At 37.1% G+C, this 12,597-nt stretch overlaps 1 protein-coding gene across 2 annotated transcripts in view; it reads left to right on the forward strand.

Annotated features, from left to right (window-relative positions):
* Nucleotides 1-11,655, forward strand: part of LOC146005002 (allatotropins-like) — a 346,212-nt gene extending 334,557 nt beyond the window's left edge. For both annotated transcript variants that reach the window (XM_083144110.1, XM_083144109.1), the window contains 2 exons: nucleotides 4,086-4,289; nucleotides 10,665-11,655. In XM_083144110.1, coding sequence (XP_083000236.1) covers nucleotides 4,099-4,289; nucleotides 10,665-10,797 — 324 coding nt within the window. In that variant the 5' untranslated portion in view covers nucleotides 4,086-4,098 and the 3' untranslated portion in view covers nucleotides 10,798-11,655. The remainder of the gene's footprint in view (nucleotides 1-4,085; nucleotides 4,290-10,664) is intronic.
* Nucleotides 11,656-12,597: the final 942 nt, after the last annotated feature.

Consider the following 12,597-nt stretch of genomic DNA (forward strand, 5'->3'; position numbering starts at 1 on the left):
TTGTGTTCAACTTTTTGGTAACTATAACAAAAAATTTGATTGCCTTTACCAAATTTGATAATTTTGACAAAATGTTGTGGTACGATTACCAAAATATTTCTTTCTCTTTATCCATTATTTGTTTCTTGCCTATTTAAACAAAGGTTTGGTTGACGGAAACTATTTTTTGGTTATTCCAAACAAACATGTGGTAACAGTTTGATATAGGAAAAACACATTTCCTCAATTATACAAGAGAAAGTACTTACGGAACTGAGTTTCTGTAGACTCTTGAAAGGTCGTGGAAGTGTTTTGTCCCTTCGTTCAATTTATTCGGCCGGTAATTCATGTATTTTTCGACATTAATGTCTCTCCGATGCACAAAAGCTCTTGCCTCCATTACCTTCGACTACGTGAACCAAATGTTCTGCGCGTTCGATGACGTAACCCCCGGTCAGTGTTTCCAACCGCGCCATTGTTTTGCCAGAACATGACAATTTTAACTATGCTTGCCTAACCTAACAGAACCTAACCTAATCTTGCCGTGCATGGTTCGTGGGGCTATTCGAATGGTTTGTGGGGCTATCCGTAAATGGTGCGTGGGGCTACGCATGCATGGTTCGTGGGGTTTTCGAACCCGGAAAAAAAATACAAAATCAGCAACACCAAAGTAGGTATTTTTCGGTGAAGAAGGTTGCAACACTGCAAACCCACTGATCATGGACAACGCTAGTCAAGATTTCTCCGCCATATTGTGTGGGAGAGGAACGAACAATAATTACTCGATATCTGGAAAATTGAAGCTATTTTCGTGAGAAAAGCGAAATCCCACCTTAAACAATATTTCGCAATGCATAATAGGTAAGTACGAATGTAGAAAATGACGAAATGAACGAGTGAAATGTGTTTTCCCTATAGGGTCATTCCACAGAATTTCATCACAAAAAAATAAAAATGGTTGCTCGACCATTTTTGATTTTCTTCATATTTGGTATGTTGAACCAATTGGAAAAGGGAAGTCAAAAACAGGTTTCAAATTTTTTTATCTGTTATGGTTTTTAAGTTTGAGGGTGTCGAAAATCGCAAAATTGCGCAATTTCACGAAAAATCAGCTTTTGCAAAATATTTAATATCTTCATAACGAATGAAGATATTTTAAAAATTCCAAGTTTATTGGAATCTGCATATCTTGCAGTACTAAAAAAGTTACATGGTTAAGTTTTGTAATAAAAAGCAACCTATGATCAGTGTATCGGAAATATCAGAACAAATTGTGTAAAATCGCCGAGTTTTGGTTTTTTTTATTATGAAAGGGGGACAGATAACATGTTAATTTTATTTTTATGTTGTAGTAGTATGTTAGTTAATTTACCCTAAAAATAAGCAAGTTGTTAACTGCTCCCCTTTCTGAGATACAAGAGCTTAAATATCGGAAAATTAGCAAAAACCAGCTTTTTGAACCCCCTGTAACTCAAAAGGGGGAGCAGGTAGGATTACCAAATTTTGAAGATGCTTCATATGAGTGAGCATGTTCAAAATCTCAAAATTTGGTGTTGTTATTCAAACTACTTATGGAGATACAGGCATTTTCCTTTATTACATTTCAACGTCAATTCGTCATATGCCTCCTGGTATAAGAAACAGGAAAAATTCTAAAACTAATGTTCACACCTTAGAGGATGGATTTTTAAGAAATAATATCACACATCACATTGACTCACATTAACTGCAGCAATAACAAGATAATGCAGTATAGAGAATGAAGACTGTATGCTTCGTGGTTGTCCTAATTGTCCAGGGACTGAGTTGTTCCACCACTACCTGCGTGAAGCCATAGATGTTGACAATGAACTGCTTGATTCACCTGTTAACTACAAACAGTGGACCACAACTGAACGTTGTGAGCTACTGTCTATGTCGGATAAACAAGATTATGAAACTTAGAATGCATCATTATATTGCTAAGAGGCAGTCACAGTACATAAAAGACAGAAAAAGTAATCTCAAACCACATGAATGCATAGTACAAGGAGACTTCGCTGAGAACTTCACCTTCATCCTTCAGGATGTGATTCAATCTTACCATTGGATAAATGCTCCGGAAAATGATGCCGATATCCCAAATGCAAGCTTCTGCAACACCAAAAGAAATGTTTACTTTCTGCAGAGATAATATACCAGGGGTAAAATATTCATATGTTACTAGAGAAAAGGTTGAAGAAACAGCTGAATTCCTAGCTGAAAGATTTCTTTCATCTATTACAATAAAGCATACTCGAGGTTTCCACAGTTTTGTCCCTGTTAATAAGACCACTATCAGAGTCCATCAGACATAATTTTCTGCAAATTTCGAAGATATGAGAATTTCTATTGGGGAAGACTGTGGTTGCAATGTATTATTTGAGTCTGTTAAAATAGGCAGCCATGTGGCATGTATTTATGATGGAAAGTGGTGGCTGGGAGTCGTCAAAGATATATGTGAACATGAACAGGACTTCCATGTACACTTTTTTCATCCTTGTGGTCCAAGTACAAGTTTCAAATTATCCAAGGATGACTATGTGTGGGCAAAATCAAAAAAACATTTTGAAGGATTTATCACCATTAGAGGTAACAGCACCTACAGGAAGAGTACATAACATCCAAATAGAGATGAGTGAAGCAATTGAGAGTTGCTTAAATGCAAGACCATGAAATAATAGCCCCCTACTTTGTTAATGAGGAAATATACATTGTTTTTACCATTAGTTATGGCTTATCACAATTTTGTACATTTGCACAACTAATCCTACCTACTCATCAATAAAAAAACACTATTATACATTTTCTTTTTTGTTTAACAAAATGGTTATTTTATTAAATTGAGATAAGTCCCCAAGTTGTAGAGTATGAGCGCTTATTGAACTGGCTGATTAAAAAAAACACCTAAAATATTAATGAAATCTGTATTATATGTTGTCTTTGTGTCAGAACAGAATAAAAAATAAAATTATTTGTACTTAACAAATTTTTTTGAGTTTTATTTCTCTAGCGATGTAACGAATTGACGTTGAAATGTCATAAAGGAAAATGCCTGTATCTCCATAAGTAGTTTGAATAACAACACCAAATTTTGAGATTTTGAACATGCTCACTCATATGAAGCATCTTCAAAATTTGGTAATCCTACCTGCTCCCCCTTTTGAGTTACAGGGGGTTCAAAAAGCTGGTTTTTGCTAATTTTCCGATATTTAAGCTCTTGTATCTCAGAAAGGGGAGCAGTTAACAACTTGCTTATTTTTAGGGTAAATTAACTAACATACTACTACAACATAAAAATAAAATTAACATGTTATCTGTCCCCCTTTCATAATAAAAAAAAACCAAAACTCGGCGATTTTACACAATTTGTTCTGATATTTCCGATACACTGATCATAGGTTGCTTTTTATTACAAAACTTAACCATGTAACTTTTATAGTACTGCAAGATATGCAGATTCCAATAATCTTGGAAGTTTTAAAATATCTTCATTCGTTGTGAAGGAACCAGTGTATTTTTTTAATATTCTACCATTTAATCCAAAGAATAAATGGATGCACAGCTTCCAAAACTTACAATTTTGTTTCTGAGAGGTCACAGAATATAACTGTATGAGTAATATTTACCACAAACTGTTGAAGCCTTTTTTGAACGATTGTGTAAAAGTTAATAACTATGATTTTTAGTACACTAACTGTACAAAATATAAGAAAAATAATGTAGAAACAATTGTGTTAGATATTCACTGATACGGTGGATCGAGTAACAAAATCTCTCCATTTATATAATAACAAAAAAATTTCATTGGAATTGTAATTTTAATTACTTATGATAGGTATTATTGTAAAATAACAATGAATAGTGTTGTCATTATTATTTGTACTAACCCCTCTATAAATATTCATGATGACGCCCGTGCTGATAAGGGATGAGCCACCCTCCCCCGAAATAAAATTCTGGCTACGGGCCTGACTGCAACAAATTACTTTTTGAACTAAGTAATTCGCTTACTTTAAAAAAGTTACTTTTCAGAATCCTGGTGTATTCTAAGCCTTAGTAATGTTTCTCTTCCTCCTGTTCCACAGGTTTCCCATCATCATGAGACTGGCCGTCTGCTTGACAGTGATCATGTTCGCCGTTCTGGCCAACTGCGCCACGCCTGGACCATACGAGACAAAGCCCAGGAGGACGATACGGGGGTTCAAGAACGTCGCTCTCTCCACGGCGAGAGGATTCGGCAAGAGAGACTATGACGTCAGTGGTGGACTGTACGGCGAACGGCCTGAAAGGTCAGTTGAACGTGCTGGCCAACGTTTCCGTTATTAGTAGAGCTCGGAAGTTGAGGAAATATCCTTTTAACACTTTACTATAGAGGTGACGGATTTCTTACTTGTTACAGGAGAAAGTACTTACGGAAAACAGTTTCTGTAGCGTTGTGGAAGTTCGTGAATGTAGTTTTGATCCATTTTAATGCGAATGCATGTTGTTTCCTGCGAAAATCTCTGCCCGACACGCTGTTTCTGCTGCCGCCATTTGCTTTCTGCACGAGAGCACAATGTTCCATGTGTTAGATGACGTATACCCCGTAGTCAGTGTTTCAAACTCGCTGTGTTTTCACTATAACATGACGTGTCGAGTATTTTTAATTTTTATTTTTTTTTAACTATGCTTGCCTAACCTTACGGAAAATGGTTTGTGGGGCTAACGTCAATGGTTTGCTAGGTATTAGCATAATTTCAAATCCGGGCACGAAAGTAGGTATATTCCTTTGAACAAGGTTGCAACACTGCTTAAATCGACAAAACACTCTCACAACGCTCGATGAACCAGTACGCTATCGCCATAATGTGTGTTACAGAATCGAAATAACGAGTAACAGTAAGTACTCGCAAATGTAAGAAATATACATTATTTTCGTTGGACATTCATTATTTCACCTAAAGAAATGTTCCGCAATGCAGAATAGTGCGTTAGCAATGTAAAAAAGTGGGAAATAAATTATTTATAGGTGTCACCCCTATAGTAAAGTAGTACCATCCTTTTTTTCCCTAGTGTCCGAAGACGAGGCCCAACATAATATATGTTCATTTTGGGTCATTGTCATTGCTTTTTTTGCAACTTCACCTTCTTTCGACTACGTTTTTACTGCCCATTCTCAATTCGAATCATCATCAGTTCACCACCTCTTAAACATCCTTTCTGTAGTAAAGAAATAAAAAAGAAAGAAATGCATATATTTGAACCATCCCTGAAACGAGAGAAAAACATTTTTGGACGACTGAAGCAGGTACCCTACAAGGTCCTTTAACCGTAACTTGTCTGGAAGGTGTAAGTGGCAACTTTCTCTTGTTTTGAAGCTTTCAGCAAGGTGCATACGACCAGACAGCACGCGCCTGCAAAGATCTCAAGTCAGATAAGGAGGTGCCACGCAGAGGGAGGGGGTGGGGAGGTTAAAACTGAAATTATTATAATTTGGATCACATTTATACGTCCTTTTTTCCGTTTGTAGGTCCTTTTTTTATATTTTGAGGTATTTTTTTAGGCAATTTATAGGTCTTCAACTTCCAAGCCCTTGTTATTAGTAATAAATGTAATATTTCTAAAAACACAGCCATAACGTATCGAAAACAAACGGGTTTCAACTAGTTATAACCAATAAAAAGGTTAAAATGACTTGAGACTATGGCGTCAGCAGTAGACTCTACGACGAACAGCCTGAAAGGTCAGTTGAATGTACTGGCCAACGTTTCCTTTATCCCCATTTATCACATAGGTCAGTCGAAAGTGTTGGTCAACATTTCCGTTATAAGTAATAAATGTATACTTTCTAAAAACATAATTAGTCATAACTTATCGAAAAGAAGCAGGGTTCAACTAATTATAACCAAGAAAAAGGTTAGAGCGACTTAAAACTCTGTGGGTGCGTGTCCATTTTGAGCTTGTAAATTTTGATGAGGATACACATGAGACTGTTTTAGGTCCAGACACAAAAAACTCCATCTAAATGCAGGGACTTGCCATTAAGACAAGTGCAATAAAACAGCGCGATAATAAGTACGCGACTGTGCTGCCATCTAGATTCAAGTTCGAAGCCTCTGGGGAGAACGAAACGAGATATCGCAAGCCGAAGCGTGCATATTGAAATTACGAGCAGTACCACGGGAAAAAATTAATTTGAACGAAATGAATTAAAATATCCAAGTTGCTTAGCAACGCGAAGAGAAAGCACGTTTCAATTGTAGGCAGGAAAAGAGCGCTGTTCAAAAAGGAGAACACTGTACTCTTAATTCAATTCTAACAAAGAGGAGTGTAACATTTGAGGGGAAACAATAGCAAACGTCATTTGTTCCAATTAGTCTTCTGTTTATTCTAGAAAACTGAGCTGGTTCGTGGTTACGTTTTTCTTCCCTCAGAATGTCGATATTAATGTAATTTTAATCAAAACAGGGCTCGTTAAATTAGACATTATTTCCTGCTTGCACGTGCTTGAGAAACTCTGCGAAAAAGGTTGATTTGAAACAACTGCATGCTTCCAATTGCGTGTTATCTGATGTTGTTTATTGAGTTTTGTGGTTTTTTGCACGTGATTGGAATGCTTGCTTCGTGAATGCATTATAGTCACGGACGGGCAACACGCCGTAATTGTGTGAGAGCGCTCTTCTATGCACGTGTGCATAACGATGTAGCGTTGTAAGAGCGCGTGAGTGAGGCTCTGTCGGTTGCATTCGTTCGTTCTTGTTGTGTGATTCGTGCCTAAAGCTTCAGTGCTTTCATTGTATCTTTTGCAAGAGAAAGAGAAGGTACTTTAATGAAATGACGAACTGTTTTTTCTTACCTCTCAACCCAAGCTGTTCCCCTACTCCTATCTTGCTACTTCCTGACCTTGAGGTACAGTGGGATGCATAAGTATTGCTTGGCAAATTGCCGATGACTATTTTCATTAACTTATATCTTGCATCCTGCGTGTTTTTACGTGTCTTTACGTATGCTGGTGCCGAGGTTATTAACGGCCTGTGTGTTGTTGTTTTTTCGTTTCAATTCTTGAAACTTTCCTTACATATAACAGAGAGAATAAACGTGGTGATGGACAATTTTCTTGCTAATACTTATGCATCCCACTGTACAGTCTGCAGGCGAAATGTTCGTACCGCGCGGAGCGCTCTGTGGCTTGCAGAAATGAAAGCGAGAAGCTCTAACCTATTCTAGATAGTAAAGCGGAGTATTAATGAAACTGCAAATTTGATTACACAGCAAAATTCGAAATATTACTTGTGCTTAGTACTAAAATAATTATACCCATCAGCAGGGGGTTAATTGAATGTTTCAACCCAAGACAAGTTGTGCGAAAGTTCCTGTTTTTGCGAGGTATTTTGACTGTGAGGGGAATTTTTTTCAGTTTCAATGGTGAATTTGGGGGAATTCATGCTTCAAAAGCGAGTTTCTCAACTCGTCCTTGTCTCGGGGCGAGAGAGATGAGTACAACTACAGTCCCACAGAATTAACTTGAGATAAATGGCTGCCGGTGCCGCTGTACCAACTTACAGCGAACGCTTGACTCTCACGCGAATCACGGGCAATCAGCTGACAACGGGAGATGGGAGATTTGAAAAATAATTACATTGCGTAACGGAAATATCACTGTATTAAGAGGACATGCTAAGAAAATTATAAGCATTATAAGTAGAGCTCGGAAGTTGAGGAAAATTCTTTTTTTTTTTTCTAGTGTCCCGAAGACGAGGCCCAACATAATATATGTTCATTTTGTGTCATTGTAAGCCAGAAAAAGGTGGATTTTATTTGTCCTTTTTTTGTTTTTTGGGCGTTTTTTGGCTTATTGGTCCTTTTTCAGCCTTTCTTAGGTCTTAACGGCTTTTTTTGCAACTTCACCTTCTTTCGACTACGTTTTTACTGCCCATTCTCAATTCGAATCATCATCAGTTCATCACCTCTTAAACATCCTTTCTGTAGTAAATAAATAAATATATTTGAACCATCCCTGAAACGAGAGAAAAACATTTTTGGACGACTGAAGCGGGTACGGTACAAGGTCCTTTAACCGTAACTTGTCTGGAAGGTCGCGCTGTTAAGTGGCAACTTTCTCTTGTTTTGAAGCTTTCAGTTTTTTCGCACTGTGTTCCATACCACCAGATTTTTTTTATTTTTTTATTCATTAAATATGTAATTAAAATTGAAGTTATTAATTACCTTGCCAGTCACTGCACGTGAGTCATTTCAATAGTTGGTAACATTTCGCGCGCCCGAGCATTAAAGTTTCCATTGGCCCGTTACAGCGGGAAGTCCACCCCTCTAGCCAATTCGAGCGCAGTTGCATCACTCACAGAGCGGCCATTTCTCTCAAGTTAATTCTGCGGAACCGTAAGAGTATGAAAAGTTAAGTAATTGTTTTGTTTAGTAACAATTACAAACCCCTATTATAATTTTCTATGATGTGAAAAAATAATAATAAATAGGTTAGTTTCTAGAGCTAACAGCTGTATATTTGAGCTATGTGGAATGTTCTTAGTTATGATGTGTTTGCATCAAGTTCTACAGCTCTTTGTGGGTTTTGGATTCTCCACTAATCGCCTCCAAGCTTTTCTGATCTTCGCTCTTTCCCTCCATCCTTGGATCTTCATCGTTTGCAGATCCTAAGTTTGCATAAGTAAATTATTTTTTATAGGGGGTGGATGTTCTCAACGATCTGATGCATTGTTGGTCGATTTTCCTGCTACATGTTATACAGAGTGGTCCACATAAAAGTAGCCCAGTGTGGTAATACCGACCGAAAGAAAGGTACGAAAGAGTAGGAAAATGTGAACACTGGCTTATCTGCATGTTACACGAGATGCTGAATGTGGCCCCCGTTAACGTCGAGGCACTTCTGCGCACGTCGCAGCATATTGACTGACACAGCCTATAGCTCTTCACGGGCAATGCTCCGGATGGTGTAGGTAATGTTTTTGCTGTAGTTCAGCCAGGGTATGGTGGTTACTTGCATACACCTTCTGGTGAACAAATCCGGGGAACGAGGGGGCCACAACCCCTTGCTTACTGTGCCCTCTTCTGTAAACAGTTCGTGCACCAACGCCAGGTATTCGTTCGAAGTGTGGCATGTGGCTCCATCTTGTTGGAAGTAGGAGTATAGTGTTTCTTCTGGTGTCAGTTAATCGTAAAACGTTTGTAAGTTTAAAGAAGCCATGATAAACTGCACTATTCACTGTTGATTCAAAGAACACTGGACCGATATGCATGTGCTAACCACTCCGCCACGAGGGCCGGCTCGAAATGCCTATGGTCCAATAGAATTGGAGCTTACAATTAATATACTGGCTATTCATTGGCTATTCATAATGACTTTAGTCCTGAACCACAATTAAAATTATCAATAATTAAGGAAATCTAAATTCTAAGATATTCAAAAGCAATGATAGTATTTTCACAGTGGCATGTAAATCGATAGTAATATATCTCCATATACCGTATATGCAACTTCGTCAAGCAAAGCAAAATGCACTACCGTTTTTGAAGAAGAAATTCCTCTAGTCAAATATTTGATTAGAGCAAAGCGAACGTTGCTGTGCTCAAATAACGACACATATTGAACGTTACGCTTTTGGGTTTCCGACAAAGCGCATCTGGCAAAAAAAATACTAATTTCACTAGTCCATGGAGAATAGAGTCATTATTCTAGATTAATTTTTATCAGGCACTGCAGTAAAATCATGACCTTTTTTTTAGATTGATTGTTATAGAGATAGAACTGGCAAAAAAAAGTATCTTCCCCATCAATACAAGATTCACTGGAATTAACAAAAAGGGCTGCCGTGTGGGAAACCCGGATTCGATTCTGAAGATGATCACAGACGGGAATTTTTCCTTTTTTGTCCCTGCATAAATATTACGTAGCAATTTGTCCATTTGTACGTTCATTTTCCCGTTAAAAGATGAGATGGTACAGTGGGATCCATGAGTATTACCGTGCAAATTGTCCATGACTATTTTCATTAATTTTTCTCTTCCATCCTATGTGTTTTAAGCGATGGATTTTTATGTATGCTGGTGCAGAAGTTGTCAACAGCTTGTTTTGAGTTTTCTTTTAATTCTTGAAGCTCTTATTGGGTCAAATAAAGTGCACGAACATGGTGATGGACAATTTGCACGGTACTACTCATGGATCCCACTGTACAGTGGGATCCATGAGTATTACCGTGCAAATTGTCCATCACCATGTTCGTGCACTTTATTTGACCCAATAAGAGCTTTAAGAAATATGAGAAAACTCAAAACAAGCTGTTGACAACTTCTGCACCAGCATACATAAAAATCCATCGCTTAAAAACACATAGGATGTAATTAATGAAAATAGTCATGGACAATTTGCACGGTAATACTCATGGATCCCACTGAACCGAGATAAGACGACATAAGCCCTTGGACAGTCTTCTGAACATTATAAGTTCACTGATTGATAATAATGGTCAATTTACATAAGGAAATATAAACGAGATTAAAGTAGATAGTATACTTTTACACATTATAGCAGACGGTATACGCCAGCGAGTAACGTTAACCAGAGGATATACAACGTATACCGCCGTATATCCTCGACTTCAGACATGCTCTCATCTCGTTTTAATTCATATTTTGTCTCCTTTTTATTCCAGCTTCCCAATTGATTGGTTCGTTGAAGAGATGCAGAACAACCCAGAACTAGCAAGGATTATTGTGCATAAATTCATCGATGAAAACCAAGATGGCGAGCTGACGGCTGATGAACTGTTGGGTCGGGTGTACTGATCGCACTTTGTTTAAAAGGATAAAAAAAAGAAAACAATAAAATGTTCACAACACGCATTCTCCTAGCATTCTGTTCCAGCTTTCGTAAATATTCTAAAAAAATGACCATCCCCATCAGGTACAATATTACTAAAATGTAACAGTTAATTTGGAAAGAAAGATATTAAATGCATATTCCTGGTCACAATTGGTTTACTTCTTGCTTGGAGTTCAGACGGGGCAGAAATAGACCTTCCATCTTAAGTTCAGCTTTGATAAGATTTGAGTTACTGTCATTACACCGCTGCATCTCAACCTTCTTTTCTTTCAATATTGTTTTTATATGAATGAAAAAAATGATAAATAAAGAAGTGTTAACTGAAATGTGTTTATGTGATAAGTATATTTTCATTTTAACTTCAGGTGCACAGAAAATTCTAATAAAGGTACTATTTTCTTGATCCAACAGATGGTATTTCAGTAATGTTATTTGAAGTTGTACTATTCTCACGTAAACTTGTCACCGTTTAGGCCTACATGTAACAGTTGCGCATTTTTAAAACAAAATATTTAACCCTAGATCTTGTGTTATAATCACAGTGTTGAAATCATTTAGGTTTATATTTTATTTTATACTTTGAATTCCCGTCCTGGCGTAAGTGCACAATGTAAAAAAAGACAAACAAAGAGAAACATACTAATATATTTATCGATATATCAAAAAATATAACCTGAATTAGATAATGGTGATTGTATTTTTTCAGCACTTGTGCGCACTGAAAAGTTAAAAATCGACTTGCATATCGGAATAATATATTATTTTGTACAAATCAACTGTACTTTGTCCTAATATAAAATATATATTTATGTTTTAGTTAAGCCTATTGATCTTTTAATTATTTCACATTGTATGAGATAGAACACTATAACTTGGTTTGCTTCAACCCTTGGTGATTCTAGAACATTTTGTTGGCTGTTAAGTGGTCACACTGTTTTGTGGTCAACATTTGAGGGCTAAAAGTGGTAAACGTTGTAAGTGCCAAAAGCGAAAGTGTTTGGAAATCGCATCGTTCCGCACATCAGCCCGTAAGAACGTGCACACTAGTGACCTCTTTACACGCCCTTTGAACTACTTAGAGGGCTACCAGCCACATTTCACGTTTACCACATTATAAAGCATGGCACATTTCACAGTTTAACGTGGAAAATGGTGTTTGAATTATTGTGGCACTTACAGCGTTTACCAATTTTAGTCTTCATATATTTTTAACATTACCAGATGTAATAACTCACATGGTCTTGTTTGACAATTATTGGTTCAAAATAAAACTGTGTGAATTGTGTCTATTATTTCCGATTGACTAATCTATAGAAACTAAAATCATACTTCAAGGTGTAGTACTTAAATTGATTAATTTGATTTATTTTACTTCTCGTTTCTGCCACTTTTGGCTAATCGCGAAGATGAGGATGCCAGCCCGTGATTCGAACCCGGGATTCCTGACGTTGTATCCCTCTGTGCTAACCACTCCTCCTCTCCTCCTCTGCAATTTTCACGTGCCTGTATAATTATAAATTCTTATCCTGTTTTCAAAAATAATACGAAGTATGGCAAATATATGTTACTACAAGTAGGAAAAACTCGGGGACTGTCAATGCTGTCAGCCTTCATTATAGACTCTATAAGTACAATTCAATTTTTTACTGCACATTTTTACTATTTCTGTACGTACACTCTTAGGCACGAAGTACAATTGTACAGTCCCAGACACTTCTGGGTTGTAATGACCCCATTCAAAGCCAATGAGGCTATCACAGCCC

The sequence above is a fragment of the Lepisma saccharinum genome, chromosome 22 (genome assembly GCF_977018435.1).
Source record: "Lepisma saccharinum chromosome 22, izLepSacc3.1, whole genome shotgun sequence".
NCBI classification, from domain to species: Eukaryota; Metazoa; Arthropoda; class Insecta; order Zygentoma; family Lepismatidae; genus Lepisma; species Lepisma saccharinum.